The sequence below is a fragment of the Catharus ustulatus genome, chromosome 3, assembly GCF_009819885.2.
Source record: "Catharus ustulatus isolate bCatUst1 chromosome 3, bCatUst1.pri.v2, whole genome shotgun sequence".
In the NCBI taxonomy this organism is placed as follows: domain Eukaryota; kingdom Metazoa; phylum Chordata; class Aves; order Passeriformes; family Turdidae; genus Catharus; species Catharus ustulatus.
The window spans coordinates 78128476-78156191 of NC_046223.1; the positions used below are offsets into that span (position 1 = coordinate 78128476).

The 27716-nt window shown below is 37.4% G+C and overlaps 1 protein-coding gene across 4 annotated transcripts in view; it reads right to left on the reverse strand.

The window, feature by feature from the left end:
- Positions 1-1958: 1958 nt before the first annotated feature.
- FUT9 (fucosyltransferase 9) overlaps positions 1959-27716 on the reverse strand; it is a 104519-nt gene continuing 78761 nt past the window's right edge. For 2 of the 4 annotated variants that reach the window (XM_033054984.2, XM_033054985.1), the window contains exons 2-3: positions 26088-26181; positions 1959-3861 (exon numbers count right to left, since the gene is read on the reverse strand). In XM_033054984.2, the coding sequence (XP_032910875.1) occupies positions 2774-3861; positions 26088-26154 (1155 nt within the window). In that variant the 5' untranslated portion in view covers positions 26155-26181 and the 3' untranslated portion in view covers positions 1959-2773. The remainder of the gene's footprint in view (positions 3862-26087; positions 26182-27716) is intronic. The other 2 variants (XM_033054986.2, XM_033054988.1) reach the window with 1 other exon arrangement.

Consider the following 27716-nt stretch of genomic DNA (forward strand, 5'->3'; position numbering starts at 1 on the left):
CCTGCAAATCACCTTAAAAGCTTCATAAATACTGGCTCAATTTTGTTCCAGCCCTTACTCTTCAAGGATGCCAATGAGGCATTAGGGTCATGTATATTTTTTAGGATTTGGTAAAGATTCTTATGCATAGTTCTGGATTAGATCTATCTCCTGTTTTATTAGTCTTTGAAGCAATTTTACCAATGTTTCCTGAATGAAATGTATACAAGCCTTGTGTGGAGATGTTCTTCTTATGAAGAGAACCACGCTCTTTCCAGTTCCATCAAAATAATTTCACATTTCTTGAAATTCAGCCTAAGATTAACCAAGCTGACTGGTCCTGTGCTTACAGAGGTGAAAACGTTACTTACAGGATTAAAATTCAGTTTATATTACAAAGCTTTCCTATGTATACACTGACCAATATTTGTAGTAACAGTACATATATCTTATACATGCTTGCTTGTTATTACTATGAGGACTTAGCTGAACTTGCTGCCAAGAAACCAGTCTGATTTGACCTAAGGCCTTCTAACACACTGAACAGGTCTCATGATCTGAAGTGAGGAATGAAATAAAGGACTGTGCACATTCACCTTTCACTGAGGTCAATGCAAAGGACTTCCAAATTCCAGCACTGAGGGAATCATGTTATTGAGCCAAACTAGTGGTATGTTCAGTCACTGGGAATTTCACAGTCCTCCTGAGAACAAAATGTTATGATGTCCTGTAGGACAGACTATAAGCTATAGCCACTCGCCTTCAAAATGATAAAATACTACTCATATTACATGCATGTCAGAAGTTTGTTTTTAGAAGACTCAGTTTTTTGTATTGCATTAATTTCCAAGGTAAGCTCATCTTGCTGCATTCTAGAATGCTGGTGAGTTGAGGCGATTCACAGTATATTGATAGACAGCTGGATCAGAATACAGCTTTTGAAAACATAGGGAGAACAGAAGTGATTCTATAACTTTTCCATGGGGTTTTGAGTTCTAGAAATTTAACTGGTTACTCTTATAGCCTTCTGTGTTTCTATTCCAGGTTGGAATAAAAAGAAAATAAAAGTCTGACAAGTCACATTGTCTTTTGCTAAATATTTATCATTTATCTCTCATTTTCTTACTTCAGCAAATTAAAAAATCTTGTCTACAAATTTAATCTTAGTTACTTGATTGACTACTTTGCTTGATCAGGGTCTTACACATCTCATAAGCAGAAATCTTTCCAGTTTGACTTTTTTATTTTTTTCCATTAGCGGGGGTGATTTGTAGCACTTTAACCTGAAAATTCAAGCTGATTTACTTTCATTTGATACTGAAACATACCCATGTCATTAAACCAACCTTGTATATATGAATATATATGGCAATCAGGAATTTGTCTTAGCTGCAAGAAAGAAGTAGTAAAATCAAATGACACACGTTTAAAGCAGACATTTTAAACAGTTATGAAAACCATCACAATTTTGTTTGCTAATAGAGCAAATTTAATACTTAAAAATCTACTTATCAAATATTGATAGCAATTTTTGCTCTGAAGAGTGCATTTTTAATACCTCTCATATAAAATATTTTCAAACCCCCAAATTCATTAGCTTAATAAATTGAAAGGTTATATGTCAGCCTGATAGCTTATTTAGTGAATTCAGCATATTTCTCTCAGAAAATTGACTGCTTAGTGAATTTTTTCCCCACATCATGTTGTCCAGCTACAGTTAAAATTCAACAGATCTTTGCATGAAGAAATTCACTGGGGAAATTCACTGTTATTCAAGAAATTATATGAAAAAGCTTTCTAAAATTTGTCAGCAAACTGCTTCTAAAAATCCATGATTACCAGCTGAATTCAGTGCATGAGGCTGATGTAGTCGAACACCTTTGTTAAAATCTGTTTATCTCAGTGTAACACTACTTAAATCCCTAGTTCAGGTTAAAAATACTTGAGACATATCGAGGGCCAAGGGTGTGCTGCATTTGAATATACTCAAAAATTGGATTAATCTGGGCTTTGGTCACCAGGATTGGTAATTTTATCTAAATCTCTTTTCTTTTTCTACAGAGGGTGAGAAGAGATACATTCCTGAAGCAACATAATGAGACCTAACATAATTTTTTAGGAAACATTTTTAGAAACAAAGACTATCCAATATTCTAATACATTTAAAAAAAAATAATTCTAGGTTCATTACCTTTAAAAAGGGGACAATTAATCATGTTTCCATAATGTTAGGTATTGTACTCTACTGTGGTCTTAAATGAAAGATGTACATATGAAAATTTACTGTCTTTTGAAGTACTACACACATTTCTACCTGGAACAACAAATTATGTTCTTAAAATTTTCTCTGGCATTTAAAAATTCTTTCCTCATTTTCCAAATAGGTTAAACAGCAAAGATAATGTTAGAACCAAAAACCTCTCAATTGTTAAAAATTACTACTTCAAGTGTAAGACCAGGACATATTTCACAGAAAATGTGGAAAATCATGTTTTAAATTTATAATAAGTAATCACTCTTCAGTGCACATAATTAGTATCTCTATTATAATTTGAAACTGAGTATTGATGACTGCTGCTGTTGATCTTTTAAAATCTCTTACAAAATATAAATAGGATAGCCAAGAGAGAATAACTGATAAACCATGAAATGTGAGTCTTTTTTCCTTCTTTTTTTTCTCTATTCCTTTCCTCTCCACTTGGACTGAAGTCTTTACTGGTTTCTTCAAAAAAGTGCACACAGAAGCACACACCCAAACCCACACACACCTGCACACCCCCTCCCCCAACACAAATTAATTCCAAAACCATTTTTCTAAATTTCCAATGGACTTGTATTCCTGGTGTCTTTTCACATGATCACAAGCAAGACATGCATGTGATTCCCAGAACCTAGGAAGATGCACTGAAAAATCTTTCTTCCAGTTGAAATAACTAAGATACATCTTGTTATTTTTGTCAAGCATCAGAAGATATTCTGCCAGCTCTCTGGGGGAGAGAAAATCTTCCACATGTATGAAAGAGTCTGCTGGAATGTAATTCTCATAATTTTCTCTGGAAGGGCCCAGTACAACTGGTACTGATCCAGCCAGAAGAGCGTTGTAAAGTTTCTCAGTAATGTAATCTTTGTGGATTGAATTTTCAAAGGAAAGGTAGAATTTGCAAGTGGAGATAGTTGGAATCAAGTTTTTATCGTTGACGTAGTCTCCGAAGGCTTGTCCGTAGGTGTGGATTTCAATGTACTTGCTAAGCTCGTTGTAATACTTGACTCGGGCGTGCTCGGGGTTCCAGTTACTTACAACCCAACAGACCAAGTTTTCCTTACTTGGTACTTCAAATGTGAAGGAACTCGTACCGACCATCATGAAGCCATAAGGCACCTGGATATCTGAATCACGCCGGTAAGTCAGGGTCAGGTTAAAAAGGTGTTCAATGCCACTCTTTTGTGGAGTATGAGTTGGAGACTCCAAGTTCATCCAAATCCACTTCTGGAATGGTGGCCTGGCTTGCTGAGGTAAGTTAGCCAGATCCCAGCTAATGTCTCTGTGATGAATGAGAACAGCGTGGGATCTGTTATAGAGCGAGCGGTCAATGGTCAGATGGCACCCAGGGATGTTGAACATCGTTTGGCAGGATGTTAGATCGAACGTCTGGCCAAATGGCCAAACCCAGATCAAAACAGTAGTTTCATTGAGATTATCAGTTTTGGAAGAAAAGAAGTTCTTCATTTTCAACACTGAGCTGGCTGATTCTATAGGACCAGAAATCCAGCTATTTGTTGGTTTTATATAAATTAATATAAATGCCATGAAACAACCAAGGATAATGAAGATAATAAAAAATGGCCGGAAAATTCCTTTAGATGTCGATGTCATAATTTGTTCTGAGAAAAAAAAGAGGAAGAGAAAGAGAGAAAATAGTATCAGGTATTAAATTACATATATATGTCCTGTTAAAACAATCACAATAGATAGAACTTCAGTAACACTGAAGTGCAACCTCAGAAATTTCCTTTGAAGGGAGAGGGTGTGAGTTCTTGCACACTATGACAAAGTGGTGATATTTCTCTTCTTCACATTGAAAACTCACTGACAAATTAAAAGCAGGATTTTAATATGTCTCATACTTGGTGAATCAGTATATATTGAGAAGTTTTTTTGCTTAAAACCTAGGCTAAGCATTTGGAACACAGAAGACAGACAAAATTACCCTTGAATTCTATCCTTGTGTCTGCATAAAGGATAACATGCTGCAGATTGGTTGCATTTGTATTTGTGTGAATGTGGAGGACATAGTATCAGAGGACTGAAAAAAGAAGTGACTAAAACTTTAATTGTGTAATCAATAAGACTCATATTAGAAAACTTAGTTCATGTCCAGTGGGATGTCCATAGGGATTGACATTCATGCCTTCTCCAGGGGACTCCTAAAATACCTAGGGGAGGAAGCACCAATAGATTGTTTCCCTATGCAGTCACATATATATTTCCCACATAAAGAAAAAATAAAGAAAAATTACTATAAAAGAGGTCCTTGCATATTTCATGACGTTTTTATGTATTAAAAATTAGGAAAAGTAGAGATATGCAGCATTGTCGTGACGTATTCTTTTTTTTTACATGGGGAGATAGGGCTGAGGAGTTCATACAGCTTTCTTTGTCCTGGCTCTAGTTGTTTCTTTCTGAGAGAAGTGATCAATCTCTTTCCAGAACTACTCTTCTATATGGTTCTTGCAAAACCTAACAAAGTTAGGGGTAGTTAATTGCTAACCTTTGATCCTGAATGTAGCCCTAGAACTCACAGATGTTGTAAAACTAAAAAAAAAAGTAACCATGCAGCACTCATGGCATACAAGGGGAAAGGAGGGGAAGTCAGTTAGCAGAAAATTGTTCTGAATATACTGGCACACTGCAGATTCTACAAGGCAGTGCAATTACAGTAAAATTTGTCTTTCTTTTTTCTGCACATTTTTCAATTTTTTGTGTTTTCTTATCTTGGCTAAGGAGCCCCACAAAAAACAAATTATAAAACCTCCACTTCTATAAATAGAAAAATATACAGTATTATGTAGATGTATGTATATGTATATATTTTTATATATATAATCAAAACCAAAGAAAGCAGAAAGTGAATTTCAAGCATTTTACACTACTTTCATAGCTCATGTCTTCCTACCTATGAAATAAGTAATTAAATTCAGAGTGAAGATATGGTAGAATGTGTTTCAGAAGTCCACTAATAACACATAACTTTGCTGCCTTTGTGAGTGTAAAAACTGATGTGTGAGTGCAGCACTACAGTTACAACAGAAATGTTTTCACGTCCATTGATGAGGAAAGGAAAAAGGAGGGAACATCATGCTTAGCTTTACTCTAACACTGTATTTTGAAGAAAAAGGAATTTGCCACAGTATCTTTTCTGGTTTTGGGAAGATGGATGGTCTTAATTCTTGTTTTAGTTATAGGAGTGGGTTAACCTTGTCTGGCCAACCACTCTCTTACTATCTTTCCTCAACAAAATGTGGGCTAAAAATAAGATGAAAGTTACTGTCATAGGCTAAGCAGATTCATCTTGGGGCAAAATAATGTAATTTATTGCCATTTAGAATAGATTTATACAGTGAGAAACAAAGACAAATATTAAAATAAATTTTCCCTGTCACCTTTCCAGGCTCATCTTCTCCTTCATTCCCAACTCCTATACCTCCTACCCACTCCTGGGCAGTGCAGGGGGATAGGGAATGGAGGTTTGTAATCAGACCACAACGATTCCTCTTGGCTGCTACTTCCTCCTCCTCCATTTCCCTTCCTCCAAAATGAGTTCTTCTAATGGGATACAGTTCCTTGAGGAAAAAAACCCCAACAACTTGTCTGCTGAGTGGGCTGTCCATGGCATCCTGTTTCTACAGAACACATCCTGCTGCTCTGACACAGGATCCTCCCGAGGCCACCATGGGCTGCAGGGGAATCTTTGCTCTAGTGCCTGGAGGAGGTACTCTTCAGGATACCTCTTCAGAAGGTATCCTTCTCTGACCTTGGTGCTCACAAGGTTGTTCCTCATGTTTTCACCCCCACTCTCCACTGCTTGTGCCTTTCTTAAATACACTTTCCCAGAGGTGCCACCACCTTGGCTGCAGAACTTAGCCATGCCCTGCAGTGGGTGTGTTGGAATATGATGGAATTGACATAGGGTGGCCCCGGCCACTCTTCGGAGAGGCTCTCTGGCAGTCCCCACTGTCAGTGCCTGGGCAAAAACACCTTCTACAATTATATACAATATATGTTATGCTGAGTCTGGTGCCCTTTTTCTGGAGAACATGGTTTAGCACACCCTCTCTGCTTTCAGCAAAATGATCCTGAGAGGAGTAAAGGAGGGGAACTGTGCATCTGTGGCTTTTCCACTTATCCTCATCAGTTTAAATCCCTCAGAGAAAAATGAGGCTTTACAGCAACATTACATTGGCTTTTTTTTAGCCTATGTTGATTGTTGCTGGAAAATATGTCTAGAAGGAAGATTATGACCCATGAGAGCCTAAGACTGCTTCCTTCCATTACTACAGGGAAAGTGAGAATGGGACCTCTAAGGAATAAGGAATTTAGGCTGAACAGCTCTAGGAGATGCAGGAAAAGGTAAAAGCAAGAGGCTGAGCTGATATTCATGTAAAGTTGTTCTTTGTTTCTGTGCTATTGAAAGCAATACATGGATAGGTATAACTTATCACTGAACAGATAGTGTGAGCTGAGTTTGGACAATAGATAGGGAAATGTGTTTATTCACATGAGCTGATAATTTTCTAGGGATTGAAAAGCATGATGAAAAACCAGAAAAGGAATTTAACATTGTGCCTTGTAACATAGTCACCCTCCAGTTAAAAGCCTCAAGTCTCTGACAGGGATTATTTTACACTAAGCTCTTCTGCTAACTAATAACAAACCCCTGCATCACCACATGACAATTCTTACTACAGAGGAAATGACCAGATATTGTGTATTATATTCTTTGCTTGAAATTCCAGTTTGTCCAGACTGTTGCATTTGTGCAGGAAGCTTTTGAACTGTAGAGCCAATGTGAGGGTAATCACTTGTTTGTCCTATCTCAAGTACCAATATTAACATCTGACCATGTTAAACAGATGAGTTTACCAATTTTTGTCTTTTCTGGGTTAATTTCCTCTCCTGGCTTTGCTGCCTTGTGAATGCATGTCCCCCTTCCTGATCTGGGATCATGGTTCTTAGTTTTCGCTTTTTACCAAAACACTAACCTACATCCAGGCTGTATAGTCCTTTATAGTCCTGCATCCTTCGGATTAAGAGAACTAACCATTCCTTATGCAAACTTACAGATCCATTAGATGTATTGGCATCGCTGGCATGCTTTGTTCTGAAACTACTGCTAATGGGATAGTGGAAAAGCGTTCTAATAGCAAGACCCATTTAAAAATTGAATGAGAGTCTTGCAAGGAAGCAGAGGAGCTGAGCAGACTCCTAAAAGTATCTATACACTGAGGAGCTGGACAGGATTTTTTCACGGAGTTCTATTTTTGTATTCCTTTTTGTGTAATATAGTAATAACTTTTAAGATGTATACTGGGAATAGCAACGATTTTTCATGATGGAGTGTTAACAGAATCAATAATTTCTCTGCTTCACAAGGCAGACTGAGGAACCTATGGAGTGGACCAGCAAATGGCTTCTGGGACTGAGTCCTGTGCACAGTCAGGCAGCAGTAAGTACAGCGAAGGCATCTGTTAAGCACTTGTTGACAAATATTATTTGGATAGCATCATAAATGGTTTTGGTTGGAAAGGATTTTTTTGAGAACTAGCTTGTGCATAGCACTAGGACATAAAGGTTGTGCTGCACTAGAATTCATAGATTATTTTTTCTATAATAATCTCCAAAATGGAGAGTCTTTTCCATATTTATTTATGTCTTTCTTTTTTTTTGTGTGTCCATTAATATCCCACTGTAATTCTCACTACAAAGGTGACACTAAGGAGACATTTGTTACAAGCCATCCAGGCAAGTCACCTTAATTCACCCTTCCTCTTTCATGGCTTTCCTTCCACCACAGAATCACAAATTTCCTTTCTGTGGATTCCCTCCCCCATACATGTCGGAGTCTGAAAGGAAAACTTTGTCAAAGAGATTACTGAGAAAGTTTACTGAGTTTTTGCCAGCTGGAAGAATTCTGTACTTTTGATAGTTCTGTTATAAAGTACATTTCAGAGTGTTGTGGCGTAGCAAGTATTTTCTAGGTGCTTTTTTCCCCAAGTTAAAAGTGTAGTATTTCATCAGTACAAGACTGTTTTTCTTGGTACAAAACTGAGCAAGGCTTCTTTTTAAGTGCAAGTCTTGGCATTCCATCAGCAAGCAACTGCATTTAGCAGCAACACACAGAGAGAGACAGTAATGGGGTATCAGCTTTGTTAACTCCAAGTTTACCAGGCAAGGCTTGCAAAAAATATGTCTGTTTCTTGAATGCATTATTGAATGAAAATTGAATTTTATGGAAACTGTTTTATCATATTTTCATTGCAATTGGGACTTCGCAGTCATTCCAGAAAAGACAGATATGTTTTGTGTTTTTTTTCTGATTATGCAATAGTGCAGAAAATATAACCTTTCTCATCAAGAATATTGATGCCTATTTCTCTGGTATTTTTTGCACTAATTTCTCCAGTTTCTCAAGGTTTTGCCAGTAGTCCAAAATACATCACTACTTGCAGAGGTATAACTTTCATTACTAGTCTAGTACTGATATTTTCCAAAGGAAAAGGACAATATTTTAAAACAAAAATGAAGCAAAGATTCTTAAAACCATGGACACTGAATAAAAAAAAAAAATCACCTTACTTTTCACACTTTAGAATTCTTAAGAATTCAGGGCTAACTCTTGTCTTCACCACCAGCTGGTCTCAGGATTTCCTCAGGTAGAAACACTTGACCTCAATATAGTCTCTGAGGATCCCTCCTGGGATCAGAGTGGGTGAAGAGCAGAGTCTTTGAGGTTAACAGAGGTGTCAGAGGTAGGTACCTCTAGAAGCAGACAATCTAGGTAGATACTTCAGGACTATAAAAGTGGGAACTGATAGGGATCACAAGCAAACTATTGTTTGTTAGAAAGCAGGCTGATTTGTGATTGCTTTCCCTGTTCTCTGACATGTTTTACCAGTCTTGGCCATGGTATATCTGCATTTATGCTAACAGCTAGATTTTCTTAAAGCACACTTTCAATTAGCTGGAGCTTTCTCACCCGCAGTATTAAAGAAAACCTGATTGCCTCAGGATAGCCAGTGTGCAACTTCTTATCTCCAAGTCACTGCTGTATGGATATGCCCCCCGGTGCTTTTACTTTAGCTCTCTGAAACTGAAGACTGCTCCTTTTCATTGGAATTAACTCTCACTTCTCCCGGTTAAGCTTCCTCTGTTGCAACCAGAACAGTGGATTTTTCCCCCCCAACAACCAAACACAGGCTTGCTTCCACACATTTCCATGCCTGTCCACAGATTTCTGAAAACAGCCCAGCATGAAAAGGCTCAACAGAGCTGCACAGAGTTAAAAGGCTGAAAACTGAATGAGCTGCTGATCTCAGACTGCATATTTTTATTCTACTGTTTACAACATTCTTTTTCTTCCCCTCTCCACCTCCTTTGTTTTTGAGTTATTTGTTAATTCCGTAGATTCCAGTTGTGTGTATTTGCACTCTGAGAACAGTATAGAACCATTTCATTCACTGGTGGTAAATTTTACTTTGACCACTTTTAGAAAAATTACCTAAAAGCACCCCGAGGACAGGTGGCCATTAAGATAGGTTCTGCACCATCCCTAAGCAATCAATCACTGGAGACTGGTAAGAGCAAGGTTAGACAAGCACCACTAAGCAATGAGAGATCAGATTGTGCCCCCAGGTCCTAGGGCTGGGCTAGAATGACCTCACTTGATTCCTTCCAGCCTTGTGCTCATAGCATTAAACACAGATTCTTATAAAATGCACCTAATAAGAGCAAAACTATCAGTCCAAATCTGCACAGAATTGCAGAATAAATAAGTAAAAACATCCCTGATTTTCAAAGTTGTTTTGCAAACTATGAAACAGCTACACATTATGGAGTGAAAATGTGAAGTATAAAAATTATGAGGACAACAGCAACTACAAAGTCGCTATTTTCAAAGGCTAACCCTAAACCTTCCTGTCAATTGCTAGATGGGGTACTGCTGCTTATTTTGTGAATATCTGAATCTTGACCCCTCCTGAAGAAAACTGTTCTCAGCTTCCATCTACAAATTTCTGTGCAATGCACAGCATCCTGCTATGGCTCAGCAGCCCCCGGCATTCCCCCTGACTGTCATCTATCCTCTCCTCCTCTCCACACTCTGTCACTCCCCAGCTGCTTATGCAACAGCTCAGTGGTTTCTTACTGTGATCCAACTGTACAGCAAAAGACATTAGCCAGGGACAGAGTCTCTCAGAACAGCAGGGGAAAATGGCTAAAGCCCTGCTGGCCGTTCTGGACTGACTCTATATCCACCAGCACCGCCACATATAAAAATAAAAATACAGTCCTGTCAGCAAGAAAATTTTCCAGACAATCCAGAGTTATTGTCAGGACACTCCACATGTCAGCAGCGTTGCTTTCTAATAATAAGCTTTTAAGTTTGTCTCAGAGGGTACAGGAGGTACCCTTTCCTTCCCTTGGCACAGCTGGAAAATAAATGCCATGCAAAGTGATCAGAACCTCAGCAGCATGGCCAGCCTTGGTAGCATGCAGACAGAACCTTTTTTACCTTAACTTCCACGTTTGCTTGTCCACATCACAGCTAGTTTATGACCGACAGCAATCTGTGAAAGGGGTGGTGGCTTTCCATACTGTGCTAGCTACAGAACCTGGAGTTCTTCACTACTGTAGCTCAGTAGCAAATTGTATCTGCCTTGTCAGGAAAGCGCTTTTTATCTTCCTGAATATAAAGCTCATCCTAGTTATGCAGCACAAGCCAGTCCATGCCTCTTTCAAAAGCCCTGAAAAGGCTCTGCACAAAATGAAGCTGATCAAAGAAAAGTGCTCCTAAAGCAAGTGGTCTCTTCCTCTCTTCTTTCCATGTGGTTTGGGAACAGCAAACTGCTGCTCTCTCTGATTCTGCCAGAATTGCAGAAAGAGCTCTTCAGCAGCTTTGTGACTGGCTTGTAAAACTGTAGCCGGCCGGCTGAAATATGAATAACATACCTGCACAAGCTATGTATTTGTGATGGCCACCTGCCCACCAGAAAGCCCTGACTAAGTCACAGTGCTGGGAAAATGATGTGAGCAAAGCCAAACAGAGAAGGAGCATGAAGCAGGAAGAGAAAAAACATAGGCATTCCTGTGCATGTAAGTTTAACTCCCCATCAAAAAATCACAGTTGCTTCTGACTTTTTTCCTAATATGTAGTTCCCTTGTATAGCAAAAAAACCCACTTCCTCCTTTGAAGAAGATAAATTTTCAGAATCAGGAAAAAGCAGAGGATACCTACTTATAATATTGAACACTTACTCAAGGGTATATTAGTTCTGTGGCAAAGCAAGGCTTGTGGAGCTCTGAGCACCAGCTGTTTGTGTAGATAGGATTAGAGGCTAGGTGCACTAGTTACACTGCTGTATCTTGCTGCATAAGCAAGCTCAAAAATTTTAATTGAGATTTAATGCTGCCTTTTTTGCAGATACAACTTCATAGATCTGAGGATTTTGCCGGTGGCAACACAACTTGTGAGATAGCTCTGTAGCCAGGAAAGAAAGCCTGAGAGGCCTTTAAAAAATACCATAAATCCCCCATAATATGATCTCTGCTTAACATTTCACTTCTCTGCTTGCCTAGCACCTTTTCCTTAAGAGACTTGTTATACCTTTAGGTTTGGGATCTGTACTGATATAATTGGTTTTTTGAGATGCAGGTCAATGTCCTTGCTTTAATTTGAAAAATCTTCTGTGCTATGGATACTGGTTGAAAGTGAAACAACAACTGCCCTAGAGAGAAAAGAAAGCTGCTGAAGTGCTCACATCAGTTGCAATCTGCTCAGTGGCTGAGTTGGAGAATGCCATTTACGTACTACATTAACAGAGAAGAGAGGTGACCATTTACAGGTGTACTTTTTAAAAATATGCCCATGTTATTTGCAAATGAGACTTTTTTGCCCTCACAGAATGGAAGAATAGGCCTTTTTTTACAAATACAACCAAGAGAATTTGGTTTATTGACTATTCTGAGCTAAGAAGCAACTAAATGTTGGTCAAGAGGATTCAGGGTAACCAAGAGTCTTCACCTAGGTTCTGCTAGTTGTCTAAATGCAGAACTTGAGCATGATCCAGCTTTCTGAAAAGCCCATCAGGGACTCAAAGCTTGAGGTTAGATAATGTGCGTAGAGAATGCAAATCCTTCATATTGTAATATACTGAATGCCAAAAACAATGGGTGCTTATTTTTCATCCAGGAAAAGTGCAATTCAGATAGGTGATAGGTTGTAGGGCACTTGTGTGTGTAGGGACACCAGCACTAATAGGAAGAATGGAAAACCAGCACCAATCATTTTCATCGTGCACCAACAGCTATGTTTTCAAGATTACTTGTGTTGGTAGTACCAAATATTTCAAAAGAATAAGCTCTTAAGTGTAAGATGGAAGGTGATTATAAAAAAAGACTCCTGAATGAAATACTTGTCTTGCTGGAGCAAGATTAGTAATTCGCTATAAAGATTATACTACACTGTAAAATTTGGACCCTGAAAACAAGAGTAGGAGACTTTTAAGATCATATAGAAGTGCCTTTTTACTCAAGCACAGGAAGAAAGAGAAGATCCACAAAAAGAAAATTCAGAAACTTTCCTAACAAGAAGTTTAAACATATGCATACACACCTACTGAAACAAAACATAGTCACCCAAAACCTAATGCGTGATAAAACAAGAATGAAAGCATATTTTAAAAACAAGATATATTTTAGATAATGTATACTATAAAACCAACAAAGCTATCCATCCTTCAGCCTCTCAAACTGCACACTCTTCTGAGAAAACAGAATTGCAGTGGAGTGACAGCAGTTGTTAATTTCTTGGAGTGTCTCTTTGTGTGCATAAAAAAAAAGAAAAAGAGACAGCTGGAACAACAAGTATAATAAGCTAACAAACACAAAGCTTAACAAAGTCGCAGAAGAGACTTTTTCTGTAGAAAAGAAAAAAAACCTGAAGTCCCTCAGTGGAGAAATAGCAAATACACCAGAGGAATGGGTTGAAGGAACAATTATCTGAAAAAACTTCCAGTAGCTACAGATACCGACATGTTCTAAGGTGATGTTTTCTTTTTACTGCTCACTGTCCAGGTTCACATAGACACTGATGCCTCTGAGAGCAACTCAAGGTTAGGACATGGCCTATGAAGAATACTCTGTACAGACTGCTGACAAAACATTGTACAAAGCAGACCAGCAGTTAGTCCAGAGATCTTATTTCTTTTGAATAGGCTCAAGCTATTTGCTATTTCTTAGCCTACTGTATTCCTTTTAAGCATCCTAAAAAGAGAAGTTAAAAGTTTGGAGTCTTAAGTTTATTTCTAATATTCAATTTGCACTTGATTTTAATGTTCAATTACTGGCTTTTAGTGTCATACATTGTTCTACTCTTAATAGACAAAAAAATTCCATAATGAATTAATGAATGTTTTGCCACTACAGTAACAATTCAATGTACAATTATTTACTGTATCTTAGAAATACAATTTGCCCAGTAGTCTTTTTTCCCATCTCAAGGTTTGCAGCCCTAATCTTTCTCTGGTAAAACTTTACTGCCTATTAAAACAAGGCATTTAAAAAGTGGAAAGAAAGAGGTTTCCTTTGTTCCTACAATGCAAGGAAGACTTTATACAGCAATCTTACTCAGAAAGTAACTTTCTAAAGAAAGTCTGCAGAGATAGGTAGGAGGAAACACAAGAAGAAAGAAAAAGAGCAAGGGAACTAAACCATAAAAGATTAAAAAAGGGATCTAGATATGAGGTCAGCAGCACTTAGTTCAGTATTTCTTTGCTTTAAGGACACTGGTGTAAAAAAACATGATGACAAGCAGTTGCATTTTCAAACAGACTGAGAATCCATGCAGTTAATTCAATTTAGCAAATGTGGATAGGACTAAACTGATGACAAAAATGTTAAGAGGAACCTAAATCCCTGATTAATTAGGCTATTCCAAGTCCTAAGAAGCCCCAAACCAGAAACAGGGTCTGCTAGTAGGGATCTGGGGACATGCTGTAACCCTCAAACCATGAAAACCTCTCTGTTCATTTGTCTTTTAGTGCTGGTCATGCTTAAACTCTCTCTGACCCTCTGCTTTTCAGACTCCTGTGCTCTTAGCTGCCTGGTGCCAGCACATCCTCAGAAGAGGCTCATTCTTCATGAGGAATGGCCACTCAAAATCAATAAACCAGCTATTACCCCAGCTCTCAGCCCTAAGGAAATAGATGTGCCTACAAGAGCAGACTTCATCCTAAATGCACTTTAACAGCTGCTTTTTGTTTGGTTGAATTTAAAGGAAACACATAGGATGAAGTCCCTTTATGCAGAAATTGAAACTCTGACCTATTAGATATGAATCCTTCTTCAGCCTGAAGTGATTCAGATCTCAATATTCCAATTTCCTTGAAGGTTTTCTAGCTCCTAGACAATGATGTCTGTAGCTTTGACAATGTGTAAGAGCTTTAGGAATGGAGGTGAGCAATCCTTTTCTCCTCATTGGAGGCCTAGTTGCTAATCAAGACAATACTATTTTCTTTTGACCTCTTTCTGTCGCGTGGCTGTTGACTCTCTAATGATTTATGCCCAGGGCACATCTGCAGCAGTAGAAGTAGAGTCAGCTTCCTTTCCCATGCAGTTTACAGTCCTGTAGAACGGGTGAAAGAGGAGGTTTGAATCTCCATTGTTGGAAAGACTAACAAAGTTGGTCTTTATTTTGGGTGAATAATTTTCTGGCTGTTTTTCCAAAGCTGTAATTTCCTAACTTCTTCATAAAAGGAACGGACAAGATCCCTGCTGTTGAGGGAAAATTCCCAGCTCTGAATCCCAAGAAGGACCCAGTCATTTAGATCGCTGGATGCATGTTGGTGAAGGATGGAGGAAGGCACATCCCAGTTCTGTGCTGGGCAGCCTCTTGCACTGTTTGTGATGCGTGGCACTTGTAGGTGCCAAACAGATTGTCTGCATTAGGTGGGTGCTGCAGGAACACTAATAATGTTTTTGGGCTGAAACCAGACCTGCTCATGACCAGCAGGTTGTTGAGGGCAGCCTTTGATCTTTGTGGTCACTTGTGGTCAAATGTCACACAAAACAAATGTTAAAGTACCACAAAGACTTCTTCCCAGCTAAATTAAATGAAATTTCTGCTAGAATATGTATCTATTGTAAGTCCTCCTAAAGGAAGATTAATCAAAAGCAATAATAATAATGTTAGGAAATCTTTATTTCACTGACAAGCACATTGGTCTGCTGGACAGCAGTTTTACCAGGGCAATTAGAGGCTACTAATGCCCTGACAAGTCTCATACACAGGACATAGAACAAAGCGGCAGAGAACTTCCTGGCTCTTTTATCAGTTTAACCTGAGTTTAGTGGAGTAGAATTTGAGTTAGACACTAATCCCTTTCTGTCTCATAGATACCTATAGTGTGAAACTACATTTCTTAATAAAATACTTTCAAATTTACCAAATCAGAGTACCATAGAAGCAAAATAAATGCTGATCTAGTAATAGCAATACATTTACTTTTGAAATGCCTTTCCTTAAAGAATCTCTTGGACTTTTGCAAGCATAAAGTTTTAATCACAGCACAGTCATAAAATTATCACTAAAACAGCTTTCTGTGGAGTAAAAGAGGGGTGGAAATCAAGCCCAGGAAAGACAAGCAATTTTCACAATATCATGAAAATTTGAACATTTGAACTATGACTTTAATTTGCATCAAAACAGTTGAATTTGTGGGATAGAATATTTTATTGCAAAAAAAACTTCACTAGAAGGGAGTCATATTACATTTATTCAGATCGGATATCTTTTTTATCTATCTTTGTTTCAAATCTCTGAAAACACATCCAAATCTTCTTAATTGAAGTAAATTAGTGGAGGTAAATGGAGGATTTAATCTGAATAAAGTCAATGACTCCTTGATCTTTAAAATAAGAAAAACCACAACCCTTTTGCAGAGCTATAGTTGCAATTCTACCAGCAAAGCTGGATTTGCTGAAAGACAAGAAGTATCAGAGATGAAATCTTGCTCACAGAAACCTGGAAAACCTATCAATTTCAGTATGGTTAGGGTTTTGTTCTTTCAGTGGATTGCAGCAACATGTAAGAAGAGAAAAAAACAGACTTCAAAAGCTATTCCTTTGTGTTCCTTAAAGTTAACTTAGAAATAAAATCCTAGGGCATCTCAGGGGACAGCAAGAGAGATGCAAGTCAGAGCACAAGGAATCTAAAAGTTGGAACAAGGTGCAAATAATAAACACCCTTCCTTACACACACACATGCAGTGCTGCACACAATCTGTAACTTAAGAAAAGATTTAATCACCTTTTTGAAGTGTTTCTCAGTCTTCACACCTGCCACATTTTATGAATACATACTTCTATGTATACTTATATATATATATATATATGTATACACACATATACACACACTATTTATGTGGTATTTGTAGCACACTTAATTCCTTAGATTCCCTGAAATGTAATTTATCAATTATGCTTTATATTTGTTTGTATCCATACCCTTACCTCTCTACATATGTAGTATGCAAACACACACACACACACACACGCACACACATACACACAGAAAATGAACTTAGAATGTTCAGGCCCCAAGCTGCTGGCCCTGGATGGATGGATGCTGCCCCAATGAGAAGTGCCACTGCTGTGTTGTCCTTTTGAGATGTGCTGCAATGTGACAGTCAGTGGGTGCAGAAGGCACTGGAGTCACTACTACTGCCATCCTGGCAAATAGGAAGGAGGGGAACAGAGCATTGAATTCACTGGGACACTGAGCCCCAGTGAAAAGGAGGCAGAAAGTGGAGACAGGTAATATCATTATAGGAGAAATAAAATATATTTATTTCTTCTGAACCTTAACTCTTTTGTCAGAGAGGACATGAAAGAATGTATTGCTCTGAAACAATTATCTCAGCAGGAAACACAGCAGCAGGATGATCCTGCAATTCTGAAGATTATTTACAGCATGAGACGCATGAAACCTCTGTATAAATGACTAGAGATGGGAAATCTGCCTTTAGATTTCTGGGAATAGTCTAGCATGGAACAGAAGGCAGCTGCTCAGACTAGAATTCTGATGAAATATGTTATGGGGGAATTGGGTGAATTTACTCCCCATTAAGCAAACAAGCGTATTTATTGATACAGCTGATATGAACAGAAAGCTTTAAAGATAAACGATTCTTAAATTCCAATTTAAGTTTCATTTGTATTCTGTTGCTTTTTTGCATTTTCAGCATCAGCAATTATTATCAACTTCTTTCTTATTACCAGCAAGTTTCTTTCAAGTCTTCTGTTCTTTAAGGTTTTGAGTTGTGAATAAGACAAACATAATTGTTTTCAAGCAGCTATTTCTAGTGGATTAATTTTAGTCGCCAAAACAGATGCCTAGGATTTATAAGCATGTTTAAAAAGTAATAAAAAATTTTCTAAGAACATGTTAGAACAAAGAATTTAAAGGGCTTTTTCGACATATCTTCTGTTTATTTTTTTTTGAGTTATTCAGGCTCCTATGTCATGTTTAACATCTTAGCATCTGATTTTGTTCTTTGTTGTTCTGAAATTGTGCTCTGCAATGCCAAAAGGGAAGATTAAAATGTAAGTAGAATTTGGTGCAACAAATGAAGAGAAAGACTCTGAAGATAAGAGCAGTATTTTTAAAAATAGAGTTACTTTGGATTTCTAGAGGTGTAACTACATGTACAGTATACTTTTTTATAGATTCCAAGTAATTTAATATTAACTGGAAAATAAAGTTTTCAGATACCCATCAAATACTTAGAAAATTCTGTACAGTTTAAAGGCAGTTTTTCTGCTTTAAGCTGGTTGTTTGAATGCCAAGCAAGCATTTATTCAATGTTTATGGTGTAAGCATTTAAAAGAAAGTAAACGATTATTTAATAGTACTCGTGTGCGATTGACAGATATTGGAATTTGAGTGCACTCTGTGCTGCCTGAAATGATAACAAATGAAATGTGTGCATCCAGAAAAGCTGGTTTTGGATGGATGAACTTGACTTGCTGATGAAAGTGAAATGAAATAAATTACACTTTAGGCTCTGTGAAACTGGCATATAATGCTGAACTGAACTGCAAGTATTTCACTAGAAGACTTCAAATAGGTTGTCTAGGATTTTTTGAAATCCTAAATAGAGAATAAATTACCTTAACCTCCATGACACTTCTGGAAAGATACTTTAAATTGTCATTTTATGCAAGGAAGCACGGCAGAGTTTTGCAGAGCCAATGTTTTGATGATATGATTACTCTAGCTAGATTTATTTTCCCTTTCTGATTTTACATCACTGTTTTATTTACCTGTCTCATATAAGGAAAATTAGGTAAAAATAACAGCATGCAGGAAAAGGTGGATCAGAATTTAGCTTTGGAATAGATTGATTTACAAAATTTAAGAACAATAGAAACTTTCCACTGCTATAATTATTTGAAGTGAAGAGTAAACTTTTAAAATTTATTTTCCAAAACCTGTTCTCTGGCAGTGGAGGACAAACTCAGATTTACCGGAGAGAGGCTATAAACTATGGTGGAAATGGCTTTCTTATTTTCATTGGACAAGATGAATTGTGTCCTTTGTTCCATATTCTCTCTTCATAAACTGTTCTGATTTTTTGATGCATTGTGCATAAAACTATATTTTGGTCTATGAAAGTTCAACGATACTTGATCACAAAATGTTTATTTCTTTTTCCATTATCACACAAAAATCTACCTTGGGAAAGCTGAGTTTGCTGACATTTTCTCAGGGATGTTTTTCAGTTATATTTGAAACAAATTTTCAGGGAAGTTCAAAGATGCTTTAATGTCAGCGTACCACATTAGGGAGAGATTAGTTTGCTCTGAAAAAAAGGCAACCTTTCAATATCACAAAAAATTTTCAGGGCACAAAAAATCATCCCAGCTATCATTAAGGTTCCCTTAATGGCTGGAAGATTTCTTCTGCTGTCAAACTTGGTGGAGAGATACACATGGCCACATGCTGTCAGGATGGGATATGACAAGAGCGTCACATCCTGCTCATGAGCTGTAAGACTGAATTACCTTCTGAAAGAAAGAGGGGAAGAAATGTATCTCACCTTGGTACAGACATAGCCTGAGTAATTAGTAGTTTCTATCAGGAGGCAATCCAACAATGATTGCTCTAGCAGCAAGTACCCATGGGAGTACCAGTGTGTCCTAAGCTTCCCAGTATTCCCTAAGATTTCACATAAGGGCACCTCAGAGGACCTGCCTTAAAGAGCTTGTACCTGAGCATGCACTTGTACAGTGCTTCTGAGTCTCCTTATGGCTGTAACCTCACATATCATGGTCCTACTAATAGATTGACCTCCTCTCTTGACTGCCTCTCTATTATTTTTTTCCCTTCTACTGTTCCCTTTTCATAATTTTTCTGACCCTGTTTTCATCTTTTACTCCTTTTCTTTTTGGGGCAATGTCAGAACCTTTCAATTTCTCAGAATTAGAAACAACTAAGGAAATCTGTCACCTCCAGCAACATACAAACCTCTTCACTGAAGTATCCAAATAACTCTGCCAATGCCTCTTTTCCTATCCTTTGTCATAATTTAGAGTTTTGTTAATTCACTGTGCATTTACATATTTTAAGACACATTCGTAGAACTTTGAGTGTTCTTGATAGGACCCATCATGTTAATCCAACAACAATTACTTCATACATGGAAATTGGTGGAATAAAGATCTACGAGAAGACTGGGAGAAAGGGACTTGGAAGCATTGCATTTTTTTTTCTTTGTGTACTGTTCTTCTGAGAAAAGGGAAAGATTAACAGTGGTCAGACAAGGAATATTAAAGAACTGGAACCCTCAAGGCTCCAAGAGTATGCAGGAGTGACTGGATGTCCAGAGTCATCCAGGTGACAGAAACAGAGGCAGATAAACAGAGGCAGGCAAAAGTGGCAGAACAGAGGCAGTTTCTTGATAGTTATTTTTTGTTAAAGACATAATATATATATATATATGTCTTTCTCTGCTATTTATTCTGTATTATTGAGTCAGAATGGAAGAATCGTGGCTTTGCTCCGTTATTTATTATGCAGAATTAATTTATGAGTGTTTACACTAGGAGTGCTATGGTTACTTTCAGGGAGACAAGGTGCAGGGAGCAGTACATCCCTGACATTTCATTTAGGCTCTTTATCTCACATGCATTTAATACCAGCCTCACTCTACTCATTCATTACTAGACCTCGTTACTCCAGCAGCAGACGCTCCAAATTAAAAATGACTGTGGGATCTAATCCCTGACACTTTTACGTGTAAGCGTTACCCAGTTAATGAGCATAAATTAAAAATCCCATGAATTTGGTTATAACAATTTATTTTGCACACACTTTCTGGACCTGTAATTGCAGGCTTTCTTTAGATTGCCATGCAAATACCTAATTTGAAATAAGAGGCATTATGTTCTGTCTGTGTTCAGCTCTGTCTGCTCCCAAACCCAGTTTCCTCACTGTCCTGCTTCTCAGATCTTCTGGAAGACTCTGGCTGCAGGTGACAGCACTGTGACCGGTGATGATACTCTGAACCAAGCTGCTCTTTCCCATCTTCCTTAACATGCCTGATCCAGAGCCTGCATCTGGCTTAACGTCTGCCTGGTCCTATACTGATCTTTAGGGACATTCCATACTAGACCTCACTTTTAATGTGCTTTTATATATAAACTTTCGATTGTGTATGTAATTGGGAATCACTGTTCTCAAACTTTCCCTTTTGACTGGTCCCAGTATAAGTATGACCACTAAGCTATCAAGATGTCTATACTCCAAACTCGTCAAGTTATGATTCCACAAAAAGCAGCATAATAAACAAAATCACAGAATGATATAGAGTATAACTATTATCAAACTGAGTGCAACACACTGAAGTAATTCCTTCTGTATCTGCCAGTGAGAAAATCACTTAGATATAGCAGAACAAGGGAAACTTAATAAATAAATGATAGAGTGAAGGCAATTCTTAGCCCCCTCCCTTTTAACTTTAATGGAAAAGTCTCTTAAGGAGAATAATTCCAAACAGCTATTTGGGATAGGGTAACAGGTAAGTGTTTTTCTAGGGGCATAAGGATAGGGGAAGCACAAATACGGACTTTCCTGGTCTTCACTGATCAGCACGTTGCCTTTTGCTTTGAAAGCTGTTGTTACTCCCTGAATAATAAGCCCTGCTTTCTCTGTAATAAGGGTGGCAGATGTTTGCTATCGTGCATCATAAGTCTGACGGTGTATTTCGGTGGTAAATACAGAGCATGAAACCCACTACTTGAATGTCACTCCCACAGCTCAGTTAGCATTTTAGCATCCTAATTACATCAACATTGTCCTTTGTGACTCTTGCTGCAGATTTCCAATCAAAATGTCTGTGACTAGGGAAGCAGTGTTATTGCAATCAAACAGCTGAACAACATCTCTAAATAATCCTAGCTTGTTCAACTTCCCAGACATACTATGGAACATGGATATGAACAGCTAGACATGGCAGGAAAGTACACCTATGCTGTGAACTGCTCTAGCTTAGACAGCTGCTGAGGAGCAGCTAAACATGGATGGGAATTGCCAGACTTCAGTGCACCTTACTCCTGGGATCCCATAACATTGAAGAATGGTAAAAAAGAGCATAACCAATATAATTTGTGCCTTTTAGTATCTTTCCTGTATGCATGTGAATTCACACACACAAAAAAATCCCACACCATAAAATTATTAAAAATGTTTTCACCATTGTTTTTGATTCAATTTCATGGTAAACCTAAATCCAGGAGGCCTGAGGTTCTTGGGTTCTGCAGCACTGTGAGTACACAGAGCTTCCATTTTCCCAAGGAGATACATTTCTGGGAATCACAGCTGTATTGCAGAGCTTGAAAAAGTAATGTGCTCTACCCCAAAAACTAAGATGAAAAAATAGATTGAAAAAAATCCTATTAGGAGACTGTAAGAAAGCAGCTCCGAAAGCAGCTCCTGAGTTTCACTGCTATTTCCAACAGAGTATAAAGAACTCACTGCTTGTTCTCTCAAGGTAGAGAGCTCTTAACATGGAAGATTTGAAACAGTCTTGAACAAATGCTCTTTTTTACCTTTTCTAATTTTTTTTCTTCTTTTGATGCCACATGGGTCTGAACCCTGACTGCAGACTATTTCGTGTCGGGAGCAAAAGCTGTGCTGGATACACTTGGCTGCAATGCTTCATTAGGAGCTGGTTTAGCTATTGAGTAGACCCAGAGCAGAAAAATATTTGAGTGATACTTTCTGTCATCTGGTCATCAGAGGTGTGGAATGAATATGGTCTGAGCAGATCTAGCTCTATTACTGTTACAGAGTAACTTCTCTAATTCAGAGAAATTTGCCACTGATTAGATTTCCTGTCCTGTTTTACTGCATTTTAGGGTGATGTTAGTTAGCATTTGAGGTGGAGTATTTTCTGCACATTGTGGTTTTTATTTTCTTTTTTTCCTCCTAAAATGATGCATAAATTTACACTCCTATACTCTGTGGAATTCTCTACCAGTGAGAACACTAGTGAAAACAAAAAACTTCTCCCTCTTCCCTGAGAATGGTTATACACACTGCTGTCTGCACAATTGGTGAAGAAAGCAATGACTGAAACCAGCACTGTCCTCACTCCTAAAACGTGAAGAAATATGAAGAATACATTTATTTTGTGCAAAAAAGACATGAAACTTTTATTCTTCTGGGGAAAGAAATACTGAAATCTAAAAAAAGCTTTCAGAGCTTCTTATGCTATAAAAAGTTAAAAGTGCCTCTTTTTTTTTCTGTTATAAAAAAAAAAAAAAGTCAGGATCCTTTCAGAGCTCTCAGATCTAGAATCTGTTCTTGGGCAAAAACTTCATCCTGAAACATCAAAGCTGACTGTTCTGAATAGGACATTGATCTGCAGCAATTCTTCCCATATGCACGTGGAGTTCCCATTCACATCTGAGTCTCTTCCACAGTTTTTTCCTCAGATTGTCAATCTTACCACTTAATGAAAGTATTAGTTTTCAGCATTGCTCCCAAAGGATTGCTGACACAGCAATTGCCTGGGTTTGTAAACACACCTATTATTTTAAGAGACTGTGGAAAGCATAATGACTGGTGTTAAATGAAAGATCTATATTATATTAATAAAATCTCACTCTACACCAAAAGGACTAGGTTTATTTCACTGTAAACTTTACATTTTAAAAATATAATTTAATTCTTTTACATATACAACTGTAATTAAGACTACCATAAAAGAGAAACTGTGATGGCACTTCTGACAGAAATTAGAAATGAGAGCAACCTATTATAAGTTTGAGTTTTGATAATGTTTTACCTGGTTGCTTGAATGTTAAAAGAGCTGATGGGGACACTGGCAAGTCATATTTTGTGCCTTGATTTAGCTTCCTCAAACAAAAAATGGAGTTAAAGAGACTCACCTTCTTTATACAGCATTCTGAAAGTAGGTACAGAAATTATCTTATAACTAATATCAAGTAACTATTTCTCTTGTACTGACTGAATCCTCTGTTGTGAGTGAGTGGGATCTGTGACAGCTTTGGGCTTGCAAATTAGTGCAGGTGAGATTCAGCAGACTGGAAAAGCAAAAATCAAAAAGTGGTCTATCAGATTACTTCCTAATTTCAGTGTCATGTCAAGTGCACAAAGTAGGTTGTAGTGATTGCAGACGGAAGTCTGATTTGCATCTCTGGTAGGTCCGGATCACCAGATCATAGCCTCAAGGTATTTGCTTTTCAAATAAGATCAAAATGAATAGTTTCAGTTTAGATATCATGGGAGCACCAGCTGTAATTTACCTGAGCTGAAGTAACCAACATTTCAGCATGGCCTTGAGGGGAGCTGACTGCACTGATGTCCTGAGAAACAACACAGAGCAGAGCTGGCTCACTGCTTGAGTATGGCCAGATCCACTATGCAGCAGAGATCTTACACAGCATGGACATTGTGGCACTTCTTATGAATCACAGTTTGTTAGCACTTCTACTACTTTACACAAAAGGGCAATGGGGTCAGAACTTTGTTCACAGAAGGCACGTACAGGTGATAATAATACACGGCATGGGTCTTGTGTGTAAAGGATTTCCTGTTTGAAAGATTGTCATGCACTTTCTTTTATTGACACCAAGCTTTGAGAAAATAAAATTTCTATTCTAGTGTAACTTGAAAGCAAGAAAAAGCATCTTTTAGTCTCAAGGGGATGTGAAGACATAAAACTGATGGGGACAGAGGAGAAGCAGACTAGGCAAATATACCCCAAGCTGATATGCAGTACAGCTATTATTATTATTACATTTTCTCTTCCTTTCTATACTGTATGTGTAAAGACTTGGTAGTAGAGTAGAATTAACAGTCTCTGTTCATCTATTCCTTACTTTCAAAGATATTTCAAATGCTTTTTTAGCTGGCATGGATCTAAACCCAAAGAAATCAATAAGAAGAAGTGGACTACAGCAGTTGCACATTAGAAAAAAGAAAAAAAAGTATTTGTGGAGTTCTGTCCTGTGTTAACTTCTTTCTTACTGCATTATCAATGTCATTATGCCATTGTAGCACGTTGCTATTAAAATTCATTAACAAAGGTTATTTTTGAGAAGGTTTAAAGGTTTAAAAGTTTTTGTCTGTGAGGTAAAAGTTACACCAAATTCCTTCTTCAGTTTTCTTCTCTCAGCTACTTCAGATTATTTCCCCAAAACACAATTTCTAATTAAAAGCTATCTTTTTCATGACGTATGACATACAGCACTGATCACAGATAATTTTTTTCTGTATTATAACTTTAATATCCTCTTAGTAAGCTCACAGTATTGTTCTATAAACTTAGTTATAAGGATAATAAGGATGAATGAAGACTCTTATTTCTATTTTCTTTCAGAAAGTTTTCTCTGTGGGAGCTAGAAAAAGGTGGTGTGATGAGAAGATTAAATGTTAAGCATCAGCAAGAGTTTCCATTTCCCTGCAAAGACCTATATATAAAATTAGCTTTTTAAAACTTCTTACAGAGTATTTTATAACTGTTTTTCATGGAGTATAAATAAATCACTTAATTTTGGACTAGCATTCTAATAAAGAATCCTAATGAAATGAATTCTTTTACACAGAAAAAAAATGTTAACTCTTACCACGTGAGTCCAAAAATGATGGCAACATTAAATTCATTATTTAGTACATACTAATGGTTTCGAGAACAAGTGTCATTTAAACTTGAGCTATATGTTGCAGAATTTTACAAAGTCCCAAGTCAAAACAGTAAGCTTGGTGAAATGCACTTGTGCCCTATTCATGAAAGGAAAAAGGTCACACTTTTTATAATCACCTGACATCTTTATGCTTTAGAAATCCATCACTGTTTTCAAAACTAACCAAGACATTTCAACTGGGACTTCAATCTTCTAACAGTTAGCCGTATTTTCTAAATTGGTTGTATAATCTATTTTCATATTAAAAGAGAGAGACTACTCAGTAAGTTATCCACAAAATAGCTGACTTTTAGGGAGAATAGATGGTTATTTCTTATTTCCTCTAGGGATGTAGAGTTATTAATTCTCTTTTGGAGTCAAGTGGATGAAGTAGGGTCAGTTCTTTCTGGATTAGCAGATGGGGAGTGTAAGAAGCGTGTCTTAAATGCCATTCTAGAAAATAGGAGAATCAAATCTAAATATCTTCTGCGTTTGGTTTGGGTTCTTATCTTCCAGGAAAGAAACCTAACAACTAAGCTGTAAGGAGGAATTCAGAAATTAAGGTCTTTGTGCATCACAGGTGAGACTTACATACTTGACTACTGTAACAGAATGTGATTCTCACCAGAACATTGTGGCTGTGGAGACAAAATCTTCCATCTGTGATGCATCCTAGAATACAGCAGCTTCATGTGACAGATTGCAGAATGGGTAAATATCTGTTTTAAAATGAAACAAAACACATTTTAAGGACATCTTGTGACATCATAAGTCAGTGCTTTCAGCTACATGTCAGTTAGATATCCTTCCTCTCTCTCTCTCTCTCTCTCCGTGCTGACTTATGTGAAGTTCAGTCATGCTCCAAAAATCATGAAGGGGCGAGACATACTAGAGGGAGAACATGTTTGGATTTGAGAATCCTAGAGGGAAATGAGATGTCCCCAGACTTTTGGTAGCTCAGTCACAGTGGAAAAGTCTGTGGTTTCCTCAGAGGCAGGGAGCCAATGTGTGGATTTTTATGCTGGAGACTTCACTGACAATTTGAATGAGGAAGTCTCCAGAGTCAGAAAGCCTACACGGGCAGCTAAGAGGGTACAATGTCCCACAGGTGCCTAAACATTTGAACTTAATAACATGAAGCTGTTGCCTAAGTCCTCTTCAATGAGACTTTGACTCTCTAGGCTCTGCATGAAATATTTCCATAAGTGCCTGCAGGTCAAATGTTTTACTTTTATGTCATTACCTAAAATTCAAATAATACACCGCAGTAAATTTACTAAAGATTTTGGATATTATATTGAGCAATTAACATTCCTACTTTCAGATTCTGCCCTCTCCATGCCTTTTACTTGCTTTTGAAAATGAGATTTTAGAAATTCTTTTATGATGTACTGTGAAAAACTACCCTCCCATTTCACTAAAAAAACGCAGAAGTTTTGTTGGTTCAAACACTGACTTAATGTTCATAACATCAGGTTTGCCTATAAAGAAGAAATAAAGGAGAGTGTAAATACTAGTCTTTTAGGGCTTTGATATATTTGAAAACAGAATCCAATTAAACTTCTATATTTGCTAATCTTTGTCTTAATAAAGTTGCTGTGGGTGTTATCGGCTGTTTATACCATGAAAATATGGAGAAGCAGCATGATTATTTTCATATTTGTGTTGAGATATTTTACAATTAATGCATGAGAAAACCTGCTTAAATCTAATATTTAATATATAAATCAGCAAATAGTTTTCAAAAGGAGAGAATGTAATTAACTTCGCTTCTTAATGGTGCTCCTAATTTAAACTATGCAAGAGATGTTTAATGAGTGAGAGAAATGTTGTGGAAAAAAACTGTTCTTAGGTTAAAAAACCAAAATGGGAATCAGCAGAGTTTGAATCTATCTTCAGCAGACATACTCTGTGACCTTAATCAAAGTATTTAATTTTTGTGCCCTGCAGTATTCCTATAAAACAGAAATAATGACAGTCAACTTGCTGAGAGGTTGTGGGCCTTTAATTTTTTAGTATTTATATTTTTCAAGAGAATAGGGATAGGATTGCAGAGTGTGATGAATGATTAACATTCTTTTGCCATTACCAAGCTCTGATATTTTTGCCCAGCTATTTTATCATACAAAAATCTTTACTTTTCATAGCCCTGCATCCAACAACTACCCTGACTGTAATGTATTGAGCAACAAATGTAAAGCCCTTCTCATGTCTCTTAAATGTATTTAATGCCCAAATTACTCTCAAAAGCAGT